This window comes from Sphaerodactylus townsendi, linkage group LG08, assembly GCF_021028975.2.
Source record: "Sphaerodactylus townsendi isolate TG3544 linkage group LG08, MPM_Stown_v2.3, whole genome shotgun sequence".
NCBI lineage: Eukaryota > Metazoa > Chordata > Lepidosauria > Squamata > Sphaerodactylidae > Sphaerodactylus > Sphaerodactylus townsendi.
The window spans coordinates 24,260,213-24,274,146 of record NC_059432.1 but is presented as its reverse complement, the minus strand read 5'-3'; the positions used below and the strand labels follow the sequence as shown (position 1 = coordinate 24,274,146).

The 13,934-nt window shown below is 40.3% G+C and overlaps 1 protein-coding gene across 7 annotated transcripts in view; it reads left to right on the top strand.

The window, feature by feature from the left end:
- The window catches only part of HERC4 (HECT and RLD domain containing E3 ubiquitin protein ligase 4), a 47,213-nt gene extending 36,430 nt beyond the window's left edge, over positions 1-10,783 (top strand). For 3 of the 7 annotated variants that reach the window (XM_048506455.1, XM_048506454.1, XM_048506457.1), the window contains 8 exons: positions 713-880; positions 1,422-1,565; positions 5,194-5,360; positions 5,805-5,871; positions 6,056-6,138; positions 7,333-7,516; positions 8,040-8,142; positions 9,384-10,783. In XM_048506455.1, the coding sequence (XP_048362412.1) occupies positions 713-880; positions 1,422-1,565; positions 5,194-5,360; positions 5,805-5,871; positions 6,056-6,138; positions 7,333-7,516; positions 8,040-8,142; positions 9,384-9,592 (1,125 nt within the window). In that variant the 3' untranslated portion in view covers positions 9,593-10,783. Of the gene's footprint in view, positions 1-712; positions 881-1,421; positions 1,566-5,193; positions 5,361-5,804; positions 5,872-6,055; positions 6,139-7,332; positions 7,517-8,039; positions 8,143-9,383 lie in introns of those variants that run through there. The other 4 variants (XR_007245307.1, XR_007245309.1, XR_007245306.1 and 1 more) reach the window with 3 other exon arrangements.
- The last annotated feature ends 3,151 nt before the right edge of the window (positions 10,784-13,934 follow it).

Genomic DNA, 13,934 nt, shown 5'->3' with positions numbered 1-13,934 from the left:
ACCTGATCCCACCCACTTTCTAAAAACACTTGGTGGGTACTAGGAAAGATGTCGGCAGGTGGTGGTGTTCTCACTGGTACCACATGGGAAACCGCTGCTCTGCATTAAGCCCCTTGGAAAAGGGAGGCCCTGTGCAGTGCTGACTCTCCTCTGGGTGTGTGTACATCATCCTAACTGAGGGAGTGAAAATGCACAGGGATTCTCTACAGCTGCATGTATTACAACTAGTGTTGGGTGGGGGATTCCTTGACCAGAGGGAATGGTTTCATGTCTGAGCTCTTGTTGCCGGGGCAGAGGTGAGTGCTAAACACCAAGAGACAATAGGCAGGCCCTCAAGGCAGGTGGCCTCTTGTTCTGGAAACTGATGGAAGAAGCACCTACCCTTTGAATTTTGGAGAAGCAGGTCACCAATTGGAATTCAGGGCTCCAGATAGCAAAAGGTTTGAGAATGGCCACACTTATTATTCAGTTGAGGGCCACTACTGAAAGAAAAGGCCCACTTTCTGGTTACCTGTGAGGGGGGCGGGGCGGGGCGCTTGCGAGGCAGATCTTCTGATAGGCTGGGCAGATTGGAATGAAGCATTAGCCTTGGCAAAAGGGAAAAACATAATTACGAGCCACCTGTAGATTGCCTTGAACAGTGAGCCTGCCATGCATCCAGTGTCCATCACTACTGCTGCTACCACTAAGGCTTTTACTTGGTTTTTCCCAGGTGGCTGTTGACCAGGCTCACAGACAGAATTTCTCATCTCTTTTTCTCCCAGTCTTTGAATCTGTCAATCCATGCCTGATCTTAATAGTGCGCAGAGAAAATATTGTGGGGGATGCCATGGAAGTCTTAAGGAAAACAAAAAATATAGATTACAAGAAGCCTCTTAAGGTAACGTCTCATATGTGTGTTTAACTTTGTGTTGTTGTGCATCAGTTTTGGTAGCCACTTCAGCTGTTCTTTCTTCCCTCTTTACCTTTGTAAACCCTAATCTGGAATTCTGAAATAGAATAAGCAGCTGGGAAGGTGAATAGAAAACTATCTTGCAGGGAAAGGGTTAAGCATCCCCTTTTCCTCCACTTAAAATTGCAGCCTTTTGAGGCTGCTTTTCACGTTCAGAAAATCAAAACGATCAAAGTGCTGTTTTGTGCCTTTAAGTATAGCAGATAGTTTCATCAGGGAGCGGAGGCCAATCCCAGCTTGACGGATAGTATGCGTGCATAACATATTTCCTGGTGTGATTTGGTTAGACTTTTATGCATCAGATTTTTATGTACGCATGTAAAATATTTTTTCAAGGCTGGTTTAAATGGAAGTTTTAAGATGGATTCTAAACTTTAAGATGGATTCTAACTTTTGATACCCAAGTAGAAAACCTCTGTTGTTTATGCTGTAAAAAAATATCCTTTGCTAACTGCATTGCCAATGTTAGGTTATTTTTGTAGGGGAAGAAGCTGTTGATGCAGGAGGAGTCCGCAAAGAATTCTTCTTACTTATCATGAGAGAACTTTTAGATCCCAAGTATGGAATGTTTAGGTATTATGAAGAATCCAGGCTCATCTGGTTCTCAGATAAGGTATATAATTGTGTGTGTGTGTTAAAAATATTGCCAATCAGTTATAATTATTGCTTCATATCCATCTGAACTGTTTGGCTGGCTCAGAGGCATTACTGGAGCATTGTCATTGTACCAGAGCACCCTAGCTGGCATCCTCTGGTTTGGGGTGCTTGGGCATCTGCTGTATTAGCTGTTCGTTCACCGCTTCCTCCAAATGCTCTTTCTGTGTCCCCTTTCCTTGAGAGTCTGTGGAGAATGTGGGTGCCCATAGCAGTACTGGATTGGGTCAGAATGTTTTATAAATGACACATGGCTCCACATTTTTATCCAGGTATCTTCTGTGGAGGTTGTTAGAGTTGAGAGCAAAACAATTAGAAACTCACTGCCTCGTTACTCCTTTCTTTGCTTCAGAGGTTGGGCAGAAGGCAGTGTCTGTCTTTGATGCCTCTCCACACTTGCCCATAGTGTATATTTTAAACAAAACAGAAAAAAAGAAAATCAAAACAAGTATTGCAATTATAGTGGAAGACTTAAGAAAAAAGGGAAGTGTGCATATGATATTATACTCAACAATCTATTAAACCATAGAATTATAATAGCTGTTAGCCGATAGCTGTTGCCAGTAGCTGATGATATAAAAAAAGATGAACAAGTTGTCAATTAAATGCTCTATAGCTGGAAGGCTGTCTGAAAAGAGACCCACCAAGAAGGGAGTTAAACAGGGGGGTGGGGGTGGTCTTAACTCCTTTCCTGTTTAATTTGTTTTTAAATGTTTTTGCCCAGTTTCTTTCTAAAGTTGATGGGCGTTCACCAAAATTAGGATCAGTTCATGCCCCCATTCTACTTTATGCAGACAGTGCAGCATTGTTATCTTCTACACAGGCGGGCCTGAATCGACTGTTGAGCTGTTGTTCTGAATATTGCTCAGTTAATAACCTTGAACTGAGTTATGAGAAATCTAAAGTCCTCGTCTTCCCTGAAACCTGGAAACTCTATAAATGGAAAATGAATAGTCATAAACTGGAACAGGTTAAACAATTTAATTATCTAGGAATTCTGTCCCAGTATAACACATCCTGGACTATTCATTGTAGATCAGCAGTAGCCATTGCTAATGCATGTTCTTCAACAATTACCCGTTTTTCTATAACAGTGGTAATCAATATATTCCTGCAGCCTTGAAAGTCTTTAACGCTAAAATAGGTGCTCAACTATTATATGGAAACCCACTATGGATTGTAGTGGTTAATCATCCCCTTCATCTTGTTCAGTCAAAATTCTTGCATGAAATCATGGGGATGCCAAGATATATGCAGCTCTTTGCACTGAAACTGGCCAGACTGTGTTGGAAATTATAGCGTGGCTGGGATGATTTAAATATTGGTTATGAATTCACTACAACCTAGATCCCTCTAGCCTCATTTATTTCTTGTTCAAAGTTTTGTATTTAGTTTTACATTCACTTGTTTTGTTTTTTGTATCATGTTGAAGTAATAGCTTATAAATTCGTCTCAATAAGTGTTCTTTTTGCTGTGTTACCACAAGAGCCAGGGTGATGTAGTGATTAAGATAACCGAGTTTGATTCTGCACTCCTCCACATGAGCGGGGGAGTCTTATCTGGTGAACCTCATTTGTTTTCCCATTCCTACATTCCTACTGGGTGACCTTGGGCTAATCACAGTTTAGAACTCTCTCAGCCCCACCTACCACACGAGGTGCCTGTTGTTGGGGCAAGGAAGGGAAAGGAGCTTGTAAGCTGCCTTGAGTCTCCTTTCAGGAGAGAAAGGCAGGATATAAATCCAAACCTTTTTCTTTTCAAATTCTGTCAGCACTCTAATCTTAATTGCCCACACTTTTAGTGCAAGAATGAATAAAAGTGGTGATAATGGATATCCCTGACATGCTCCTTTTTCAATTTGAAATCCGTCAGTTAAAACTCAATTTTATTAAGATCTTTGCATTTCATTCACTCTGTATCCAGTTCATAAATCTTGACCTGCAATTTAGACTTCCAAGCATTTTCTGTATTAAAAAAAAAGGTCAGGTCATATTATTGGATTTTTTTTCAGCATCTAAGAACATCAATTCTGCTTTCTTTCTTTTTTTCATAAATTCTATTGCATTAGTCACAAAATGGACATTGTCCTTCATATATATTTTGGGTATTAAGCCAGTTTGGTCTGTATGGATTATTTGTGTTATGCTTCTTTAGTCTTTCTGCCATTGTGTGTATTGATTACCTGCTTTCTTAGGTACCGTATATACTCGTGTATAAGTCGACCCGCATATAAGTCGAGGCACCTAATTTTACCACAAAAAACTAGGAAAACTTATTGATTCGTGTATAAGTCGAGGGTGGGAAATACACAGCTACTGGTAAATTTCAAAATTAAAAATAGATATCAATAAAATTACATTAATTGAGGCATCAGTAGGTTAAATGTTTTTGAATATTTATTTCAAAGAAAAACAGTAAACTAGCTCTGTAAGTGGAAAAGAGGGTCAACAAGAACAATAGGGTATCAACAATAACTTTACAAGTACAAAAAACCTTAGCTTTTTTGTAAGAAAGATTTTTAAACAATGGATCTTACAATAAAAACTGGAATGAACATGCCTGTTCACTGTGACTCAAAACTACCCTGCTTTTTAAAAGACTAGTTCATTATTTTTAGTGTACATATTTTTAAAATTGCACATGGCAGGTGTCATTTTAGAAGGAACATATCTACACAACCTGTCAGGGAGGAATAAGTGGTTTATGTTAGCAGTACCAACATTTCAGAGTATCTTTAGGAGACCCTCCTGATGATACCACCCAGGTTTGGTGAAGTTTGGTTCAGGGGGTCCAAGGTTATGGACCCTCAAAAGGGTAGCCTTCCCCCATCTACTATTAGCTTCCTTTGGAAACAATGGGGGATGAGAGCACCCACTTTGGGGATCCATAACTTTGGACCCCCTGAACCAAACATCACCAAATCTGGCTGGTCTCAGCAAGAGATTATCCTGATGATGCCACCCAGGTTTAGTGAAGTTTGGTTCAAGGGGTCCAAAGTTATGGACCCTCAAAATGTGGCCCCATCTACTATTAGCTCCCATTGGAAACAATGGGGGATGAGAGCACTCACTTTGGGGATCCATAACTTTGGACCCCCTGAACCAAACTTTACCAAACTTGGCTGGTATCATCAGGAGTGTCACCTGATTACCCTGAAATTTTGATGCTGCTAGGCTAAAAATTGCGCCCCCTGGCAGCCGACAAAGTAAAAACCCTAAAATATTTTTTAAAATACACCTAACTCATATATAAGTCGAGGGGGGGTGGGCTTTTTCAGCACAAAAAATGTGCTGAAAAACTCGACTTATACGTGAGTATATACGTTATGTCATGAGAGGAGATTGCATATACTAAGCAACCACACACCCTGTTCTGTATGATCTGAAAGATTAGTTTGACGGTGTAGATTCCAGTCTTTCAACTGATATACACCTTTTATTGGTGTGTTAAGCTATACAAATGTGATGATTTAGTCCTAATAAGAGTTGAATATCAATGTGGCTTCTAAAAATTAAGTAATATGCATGGCTTCATCCTATGTCGTTTCAAATTATTTTAGTTTAATTTCAATTTTTTCATATTCACAGACCTTTGAAGACAGTGACTTGTTTCATCTGATTGGTGTTGTCTGTGGGCTAGCAATATATAATTTTACTATTGTAGACCTTCATTTCCCCCCGGCTTTGTACAAGAAGCTCCTGAACAAGAAACCTACCCTGGAAGATCTCAAAGAGCTTATGCCTGATGTTGGCAGGTGAGCATGTCATAGTTGGAAATACAGTAATGAGACTAATATCTGTGGGCACCAGCTACTTTGACTGCTGCCAAAAAAAGGCAGCCCGACAATGTAAGAAGATAAAACTGTAAAGTTATTTTCATTAAGAAGCTGTTGTCAATGGAAAATTTCAGCTGAGGGAAGGAGGGGTGATATTTGCTGCTTCTCCCCTCATTCTGTTTTGGGGGTGATCCCTGCACCCCAAGAGCAGCACTTCAGGGGCCAGTTGTACAAACATCAGTGCAGGTGCATTTGAAGAATCAGTGAAACGAACAGATGGTCTGTTCTCAGAAGTCTGTTAATAATCTAAACAAGATTGCGGTAGCAAAATACCAAGTCATTTACATTCTGTAAGATGCTCAATGCAGGCTATGCTGCTAGTGTATGACTATGAGGTGAAAGATGATGCCATTTGCCTTGCAGGAGTATGCAGCAGCTGCTGGATTATCCAGAAGATGATATTGAAGATACCTTCTGCCTCAACTTCACAGTAAGCTTTAGGTCATCCATTGGCATCTTTTTATGTACAAATGTGATAGGTAATAACATTCAATTACTGTTCTTTTTTTTCTGTTTCAAATTATAAATGTAGATTTTGCGTGGCGTCCTTTATATGAAATATGGATATTTTTTCCATAGCAAAAAGTAAAGTATACTCTTGTATTCTGAAACAGATCACAGTTGAAAACTTTGGTGCAACAGAAGTAAAAGAGCTGATTCCTAACGGCACGGATACTCCTGTTGTCAAACAGAATAGGTGAGTTTTAGCAGCGCATGTAGACAGAATACATTAATGTTGGCTTAATTTTGTCAGGTAGGAACAAGGGTACCGTTCAAAACTGAATTTAAAAGAGGTCTGAAAAGAAGTGGGGCTTGCATGTTTGCACTTCTCATGCACATTTTCTAATTGCAAAGTTATGTTTGTACTTGCAAAGATGTTACTTTTTGTCACGATAGTAAACAGGCAAACAGTTCTAAAAACTGAGGTTTGCCTTTTCCAGTTTCACTGTTTTCCCAGTTTCACTGTTCTGTGCTTTGGACCTTGGACTGGAGAAGTTCTTAAAAGAGTTTCAGTTTTACTTACCAGGAACCTGAGGAGAACTGTGGCTCTAATGCAGGGGTCGGGAACCTTTTAGACTCAAAGAGCCATTTAGCCCATTTGGGCCCGACAGGAAAAGAATTCATGGAGCCGCACTTGCCAGAGTCCACTTCCTTTCCTTCCCCTCTGTGGGCGGACGGATGCAGGCGGGCGCTTTTCTCTGGGGAGGCGGCAGCGAGGCTGTTGTTGCGACTCTGCTGCTTCTGTTGCTACTTCGGCTGGTTCCTAACTTTCACGGCTGTTCAATCAGCTTCCCCCCCTCCTTCTTACGGCCTGTCAAAAAAAATCCCTCGTTGCCAACTCCAGGGCTTTCGAGCTTTCGGTGCGGGGATTTTTTTAGGCGAGCGGCTGGTGCTAGCTTTTTTTTTCTCTTTGGTGATTGGCGGAGGCCAATACGAACCGCTTTCTTCTCGAGGGGTGGCGCTGAAGGCAGCTTTCTTCGCGCGGGAGGCGGCTTCTTCCACCTCTCCCCGTCGGAACGGCCCGACGCGGCGGTAGTCTCTCTTGTGAGGAAGGAATCCCACGCTGCCCAGGAAAGAAGCGTGGAGTCAGCACCACAGAATCCTAAAGAGCGTTTAGCGGCTATACCGCGAGCAAAGATTTCGACCCTGCTCTAATGTTTACCGCTGCAGCAACCAAGAAATTCTCCAGTGGAACCATTCCTTTTTAGAAAAGGGAAATTGTTGCTGCCAAGTGGTATCTGAGTAGCCCTAATGATTCTTAACCAGGAATTCCCCTGCCCACCAAATGATCATACCAGCGTTTAAATTGACGTTTATTTCTAGAGAGACTGTGATTTGAACATTCTCATCTTGAGCAAATGTGGTAGCTTCTCTTTTGTTCGATTTTTAGGCAAGAATTTGTGGATGCTTATGTGAACTACATCTTCAATAAATCCGTGGCTCCTCTATATGATGCATTCCATGCAGGCTTTCACAAAGTGTGTGGAGGTAAAGTTCTTCTGCTCTTCCAGCCCAGTGAGTTGCAAGCAATGGTGATTGGGAACACAAACTACGATTGGAAGGAGCTAGAAAAGGTAGGTGACTATTCCAAGAGCTGGCAGTCAAAGTGGAAACCACGTCCTCACCAATTTGGAAGGAAGCCCCTTTTTACCTGGTGGGGCTTGCTCTGAGTAGACCGCCACAGGATTGTTCAGTAATACACTGATAACATATCTGACATGCCCAGTCCTTCCTCATTGTCTTCTTTGAAAGGATGTGGCTGTAAAATTTCTTACTTCTTACCATTCTAGTTGACTTTACCATAGTACCAATGATTAACATTTATACATTGATTAAAATTAATTTTATAGACATTTTACTGGAACCGGCTATCTTGCAGTCTGTTCTAGCTGTTTATTGCTGGGTGGAAAGACAGATCAGTTTCATCCCAGATATTGAGAAAGCAGAAATCCTTGAGACTCTGGGTTACAGGCTAAGAATCCTATATGTTATATAAATAATATGTTTATATATGAATGCTGAGAATGGAGCACTTCCAGATTCACTGTATTCGTGAATAGGTTGGAATGACTGTGTGATTGTGGTTGTCCTTTGTAGAACACTGAATACAAGGGTGAATATTGGGCAGAGCATCCAACAATTAAAATTTTCTGGGAAGTTTTCCATGAGCTACCGTTGGAAAAGAAGAAACAGTTCTTGTGTAAGTGTGAAACTTTTCTTTACAGAAATAGACCTAATTAGTTTTCTTGTATCTATAGTTATTTGTGCTTTCCTTACTATGGAAAAGTTTTGAGGATGTATGAGAAGATGCGGAAGAAAGGAATACAGAATGACAAGGATTACGAAGTCAATCCTTCATTGAAATCATTGGCCTGTCACTTAAAATTGGCTAGAGTTAAATTTTGGTTAGTCAGATGTTAACTTTATCCAAATAACTTGTGTATTAGCAAATTTGTTTTCTTTAATTAAGACAGATTCACTGGTACGTGAAATGGAGTTTGTTTTTCCTCCTTCAGACAGTATCTTCTATAGGTTGGCAGGATAGAAATCAAATCAGTCAATCAAACCCTTTGGAAAATTAGGTTCTGACCTTTCTAACAAAATTATATTGTATTTAACTCTCACTTAATGTGTGTTGGAGTATATGATGCACGAGCAATCATTTTAGTTACAGAACTGTTAACACAGGGTTGAATTTGGAAATGGTTGAGTGACTTGCCCAAGGGTACGTTCACATGTTTTCATTGTATGCTAGAGAATGTGAGCTCTGTGTGCACAGATCACCTGAGCTGGTGTACAAAATGGAAAGGTTGTAGCAATTTCTGGGGGTGCACATATCACACCAATGGAAAGCACTCCTGCAACTCCAGATTGATATGATGAATTAATCCAAGTTGGGACTGGAGGATTTTACATTCAGCTTAAAAACCATTTATGTGTCTCCTGCTCAGTGAACTGTGTTTTCAAAGAGTGGGTTATATTTAACTGAGAGAGAGGTTCTAAATTTCATTAAATAGCCTCAAAACCACCTTCTTTACTGAGCTATGAGAAATGCAAAGTGATTCATTGACCTCAAAATCTTTATTTGCCTTGTGAGTGTGTGTGTATATATATGCACAAAATGGAGTGGCTCCAGCTAGCTTTTTCACTCAACCCCACTCAGTTCCTCTCCTTAATGCAGATCTCCTGTTACATGGCTTTCATATCAAGTATAACCTTTTTCATGGTCTTCCTTCTGTCTTTCTATCAGCTGAAAAGATGGTCAGAGCCAACCCAGTGACTAATTACTTTATACTTTCAGTAGCTTGCTATTTTGTGCTTCTTCAGTCTAGAAAGCGAGCGGTTAGGATGCAGAAAAGTACCAGGAATTGTATAGTTGTAGTTTGTGATAAAGTGCTGGTCTTCATTCCAGAACTTCTCATTAATTTTTTTCCTTGGTAGTATTCTTGACAGGTAGTGACCGTATTCCTATTCTTGGGATGAAGAGTCTTAGTCTCGTGATTCAGCCAACCGGAGGTGGAGATGAATATCTTCCAGTGGCCCACACATGTTTTAATCTTCTTGATCTTCCAAAATACACAGATAAGGCACTACTCCAATCTAAGCTGATCCAGGCTATTGATCACTACGAAGGCTTCAACTTAGTATAACTTGTTGAAGATGAGAACTCATTAGCTTTGCATATTGTGGGAACACTTACTTTGCTGTATCTGATCTGCAGTAGCAAGTTCAATGATATGGCGGACGGTGACGGTATAAGTTATTTGTGAACATATCCTGTTATCGGATTCCGTATGGCAGTCCAAAACCCTTACAGAAATGTATTGTTGATAGGAACTTCTGGAGCCACATTTTCCATCTGAACAATAAAAATTCAATTTTTGAATAAAACTAAAGTTTCCCTAAATTCTAGTACTTCACATATTGCAAATTGACTTGCTGTGCGTGTGAAAAGATGTGCTTAAATTTTTTAAATCACTGCAACTAAGTCACATTCTGATTATTTTTCATTTTGTAAATACGGTTTTGTAATAAAATAGCTAAGCTTCAGTAGCAGTAGAGTTTCTCTTGCCTATCACTGACTTGGGGCTTCAGAAACCAAAAGCGGCGGGGTGGGATGGGGACACCACTTCTCGGGCCAGAGTTGGTCATCCGTCTCTAGTTTCATGTGAAAATCCGAGGACGAAAACCATGACACTAGAAATAGTTTGTGTGGCAGCCTTTTCATGGTGGAACCAGCATAAAGATGATCAATACGGTTCAAAGGAAGTAACATCCCATGAAGGAACTAACAATCAATAAAAAATTATGAAGAGATCCATCATTTAATATTGGAGCTCAATACTTGGCAGCTATATAGTTAAAATTATTTAGGACAGGGATGGCCAACCTATGGTGCTCCAAATGTTCCATAGGTTGGCCACCCCTGATCTAGGAGTTATAATTACTTACCTTGCACCCTCTTGGCAAAATCTCTACTTTTTTTGACCATAATTTCAGCAAAGCCAGGATATAATCATTTGTTCTCATTCTCATATGCTGGAGGAATACTTTTGGCATTCTGGTTGAATTTTCACTTTATCGGATAATTTTTCAAAGGCCCTCATAGAACTTCAGAAGGACTTCTTTTGAGAGGATCATGTTGAATTGAACATGTGAATTGGTGAGCGGGGTGGGGGGTGTCTCTGGCTTCAGTTTCTGAATGTTTATGTGTTCTTGATAGTATGTGACTTTCAGCTGTGAACAAATATTTATTTTTTTTAGATTTATAAAATGCAGTGAAATCAATTCAAGCATAAAATAAAAATTCTTCAGTGAAAGTGCTGGATTATGTACACGAATTTTCTTGCAGATGTTTCATTTTTTCAGTAATCTTAAATCTGAATATGCAAGTGGTTTCAGTTAACTTGATATAGGGATTAGCCAAGGGAAACATCATTTGTGTGAGCTGTCTGAAGATCAAAAGAAGTCAGACCCAGAATTACTGCTCTGTATGCTTCTTTTCTCCGTTAACTGCTATGCTGCATTAACTGCTATGGAACACTGTCAGAGTCACTTCAAAAAGTACACCATGTGATCTACAGACACGCCCTGGCTTTGCCATTTGTCAACCTTAGGCTTGACCTCTTGTATAAGTGAACCACGTGGAAACTGCTGCAAGGGGAAAATCTCTGCATGTGATCAGACAAGAACCTTTTAAGCTATGAGGTGTGGTGGTAACCCAGTTCACGGTTTTCAAATGACAGGCCACTTTGCAGTGAGTAAATCAGCCAAACAAATGTGAGTCAAGGGCAGGATAGTTGGATTTCAAAGAACAGTCTTCCAACAGTAGGGTTGATGAGGAGAAAAGAGCTACGGAACTTTTTCCTAAACCCAAAAATATCAGGTATTTCAGACTGCCAATTTAATTAAACATGTCAATTGGATCACAGCCCAGAACCAGGAGAGAGAATGAAGATGAATTCAGCAAAAGTTCCTCTGTTGGAACCGGCCCGGCAGCAAGAGGGCAGTTAGATGGGATAGTGAGGTTAAGTACCTCACCTGTTAAATGAAATTCCTTGTTTGCCTTCAGATTACTAATCTTAAAACAGTGTCTTACTCTCACTCTCAGCTAATTATGTACTTAAAACATTATCTGTGCAATCTCAAAGGAGTGTATGAAGCTGTCTTGGAATTGGGGTAACCCCAGTGCCAGTGCCGCTAGCACTGCACAAGGTGGCATGGAAGCTGATGCAGAGGAACTTATCTCAGTGATGGGGTGGCACATGACTACGCCCTGCCCGAATCTGGAAGTCTGCCTCCATGCCATTTCTTCTTCACCATTGGGGCCTGTGTCAGCGTGGAGAGACAGTGTAGTTTCTATCCTGAAAACTCCCAGTAGATTCCAACTCTCAGTGTAGTTTCAGGCTGTTTTTGCTATGTAGACTTACACCACCAAAAAAAGTGGGAGAAGTCATTCCTGAAAATAGGCTTCCTTGTAAGATAAATGGATTTTCTCTTTTCTCCCAGTGCCTGCAACACTGATTGCCTCTTTGAAGGCAATGGCGACCCCATCCCCAGCTGCCACTCTACCCCCACCCACCCCTTTGGATTAGGCTGCTTCTCTCTTTCACCTCTTCACAGTGGTATATGAGTTCCCGGATAAATCCTTATCTGCACTTTATCAGGTGGTGCACCTTTGCTATGTTAATTACTTTGCAGGTTCTTATCTACCAAGGAAACACAACTGGCATCAACATTGAAATGCTGGACACAAAGAATAGAAGCTATGAGCTGTAGGCACAGGATGCAGCAACTTTGCTGAAGTTAAGCAGGTCTGGAGCTAATCAATGCCAACATGGGAGACCTGGGAACTGATATCTGCTTGCATGCCACGCAATACAAATGGGACATAATTTAATAATACATTTTGTAAGAAATTAGGGTCTTTTTGGAAACCCGTTGGGCAGAATCAGCAAGTATGGATTAGTACTCTTCCGCTGCAATGTACGGTTAGGGCCATGAAGGGTTCGGGCCACATGTTTTTTAAGATAGATCTGGATCTTCAACTTCAGCAGCCAGCAAAGGACCAATCACTTTACCTGCTTGCAACACACCCATTGGAATGTAAATACATCTCTTAGGAAGTGTTTGAGTCATTTATTGGTCTAAGCACGTGCCAAATCTGTCAAGTGACCAACAGAGAAAATGCACTAGTAAAGCTATGAGGCATTAAAAATGCCAATTAATAGCCCAGACAAAGGGGTCAGCTAAATATACAACTAAAAGAAAAATTATGCCCAACCGCCTCACTAGTCTAAGTAGACCTGCCATGTCGTTTCTATCGACACTGAAAGGGGTGGGGGTGGGGGATTACAGCTATCAGGGACAAAGAAACCTCTTGCAAGACTCCGAACTCTCTGCTTTTATAAGGCAGGAACTGGTGACATTGATGACATATCACTTCTTTTTCCTGAAATGGATGTTTTAATTCATTGTAATGTTAAGCCAATAAATGTGGTCTAGGGAAGAAAAATAAAGAATCCTGTCAAAGATTAGCAGTTTTAAGTCGTGTTGATTTCAGCAGGAAAAATTTTAAACATGTACTTCTCATTCAAATATATGAAATTTAACAATGATTGATGTGGATCGCGGCTGCACTTTCTAAACGGAGAACAAGCGTAAGTGAGGCTTCAGAATCTTATCTGTTGGTTCCCCCATCCCCTACAACTATAGCTGTGGCTTTTACAGTAGGCCAAAGTGGTTTCTGGCTCCCTTTGAAAGAAGCCATTTTCTAGCTGGGCTATTGGCAGATAGATTTGAGTTCCCTAAAAAAGGTCATTAAAAGTTTTAATCATCAGTTGTTTTGTAATACTGTTTTCCCAAACACAAATAAGTTTATGTAGATTGCTTAAAAATATGCTTTTCTTTGACGACAGGCTGAATTTAAATGATATCTAAAATTATGTTTTTTTGCTGAGAAGTGCAAGTTCTTCAGCTAGCTTGCAGCTAGTATGAGGATGGCTATATGTTGGACTTTCACGTATCATAAGCCTTCATTTTCCATCTACAGGTAATTGGAAGAAAAGTATCATGCCTATGGTAGTTTCCAAGTGTTTCCTAGATTTTATAGAACTGAAGGATCAAATCAATTATTGCCAGCTTTAAACGTGTTTGAAGTTGGCACTCTTGCAAAGTTTTTCTACACTGCACAAGGGAGGCCTTTTCCAGTGCCACCATTGTAGCCAGTGCAAAATTTGTTGTTGAGGTCCCTTTCAGTAATATAAAACAAGTCCAGTGACACCTTAAAGGCTGGCATTTATTTCAGTATAAGCTTTCATGAATTATTGCTCACTTCTTCAGACAGAAATCTGATGGATAATCCTTTTTAATGGAGTAGGTACAAAGGGGGTGTGTGTGCACTCAATCTGTTAGTAATGCCTCTATCTACACTTACCATTGCAGTTTATTTGGAAACTAGCCTAACTTTAGCCAAACTTTCTAAATGTTTGG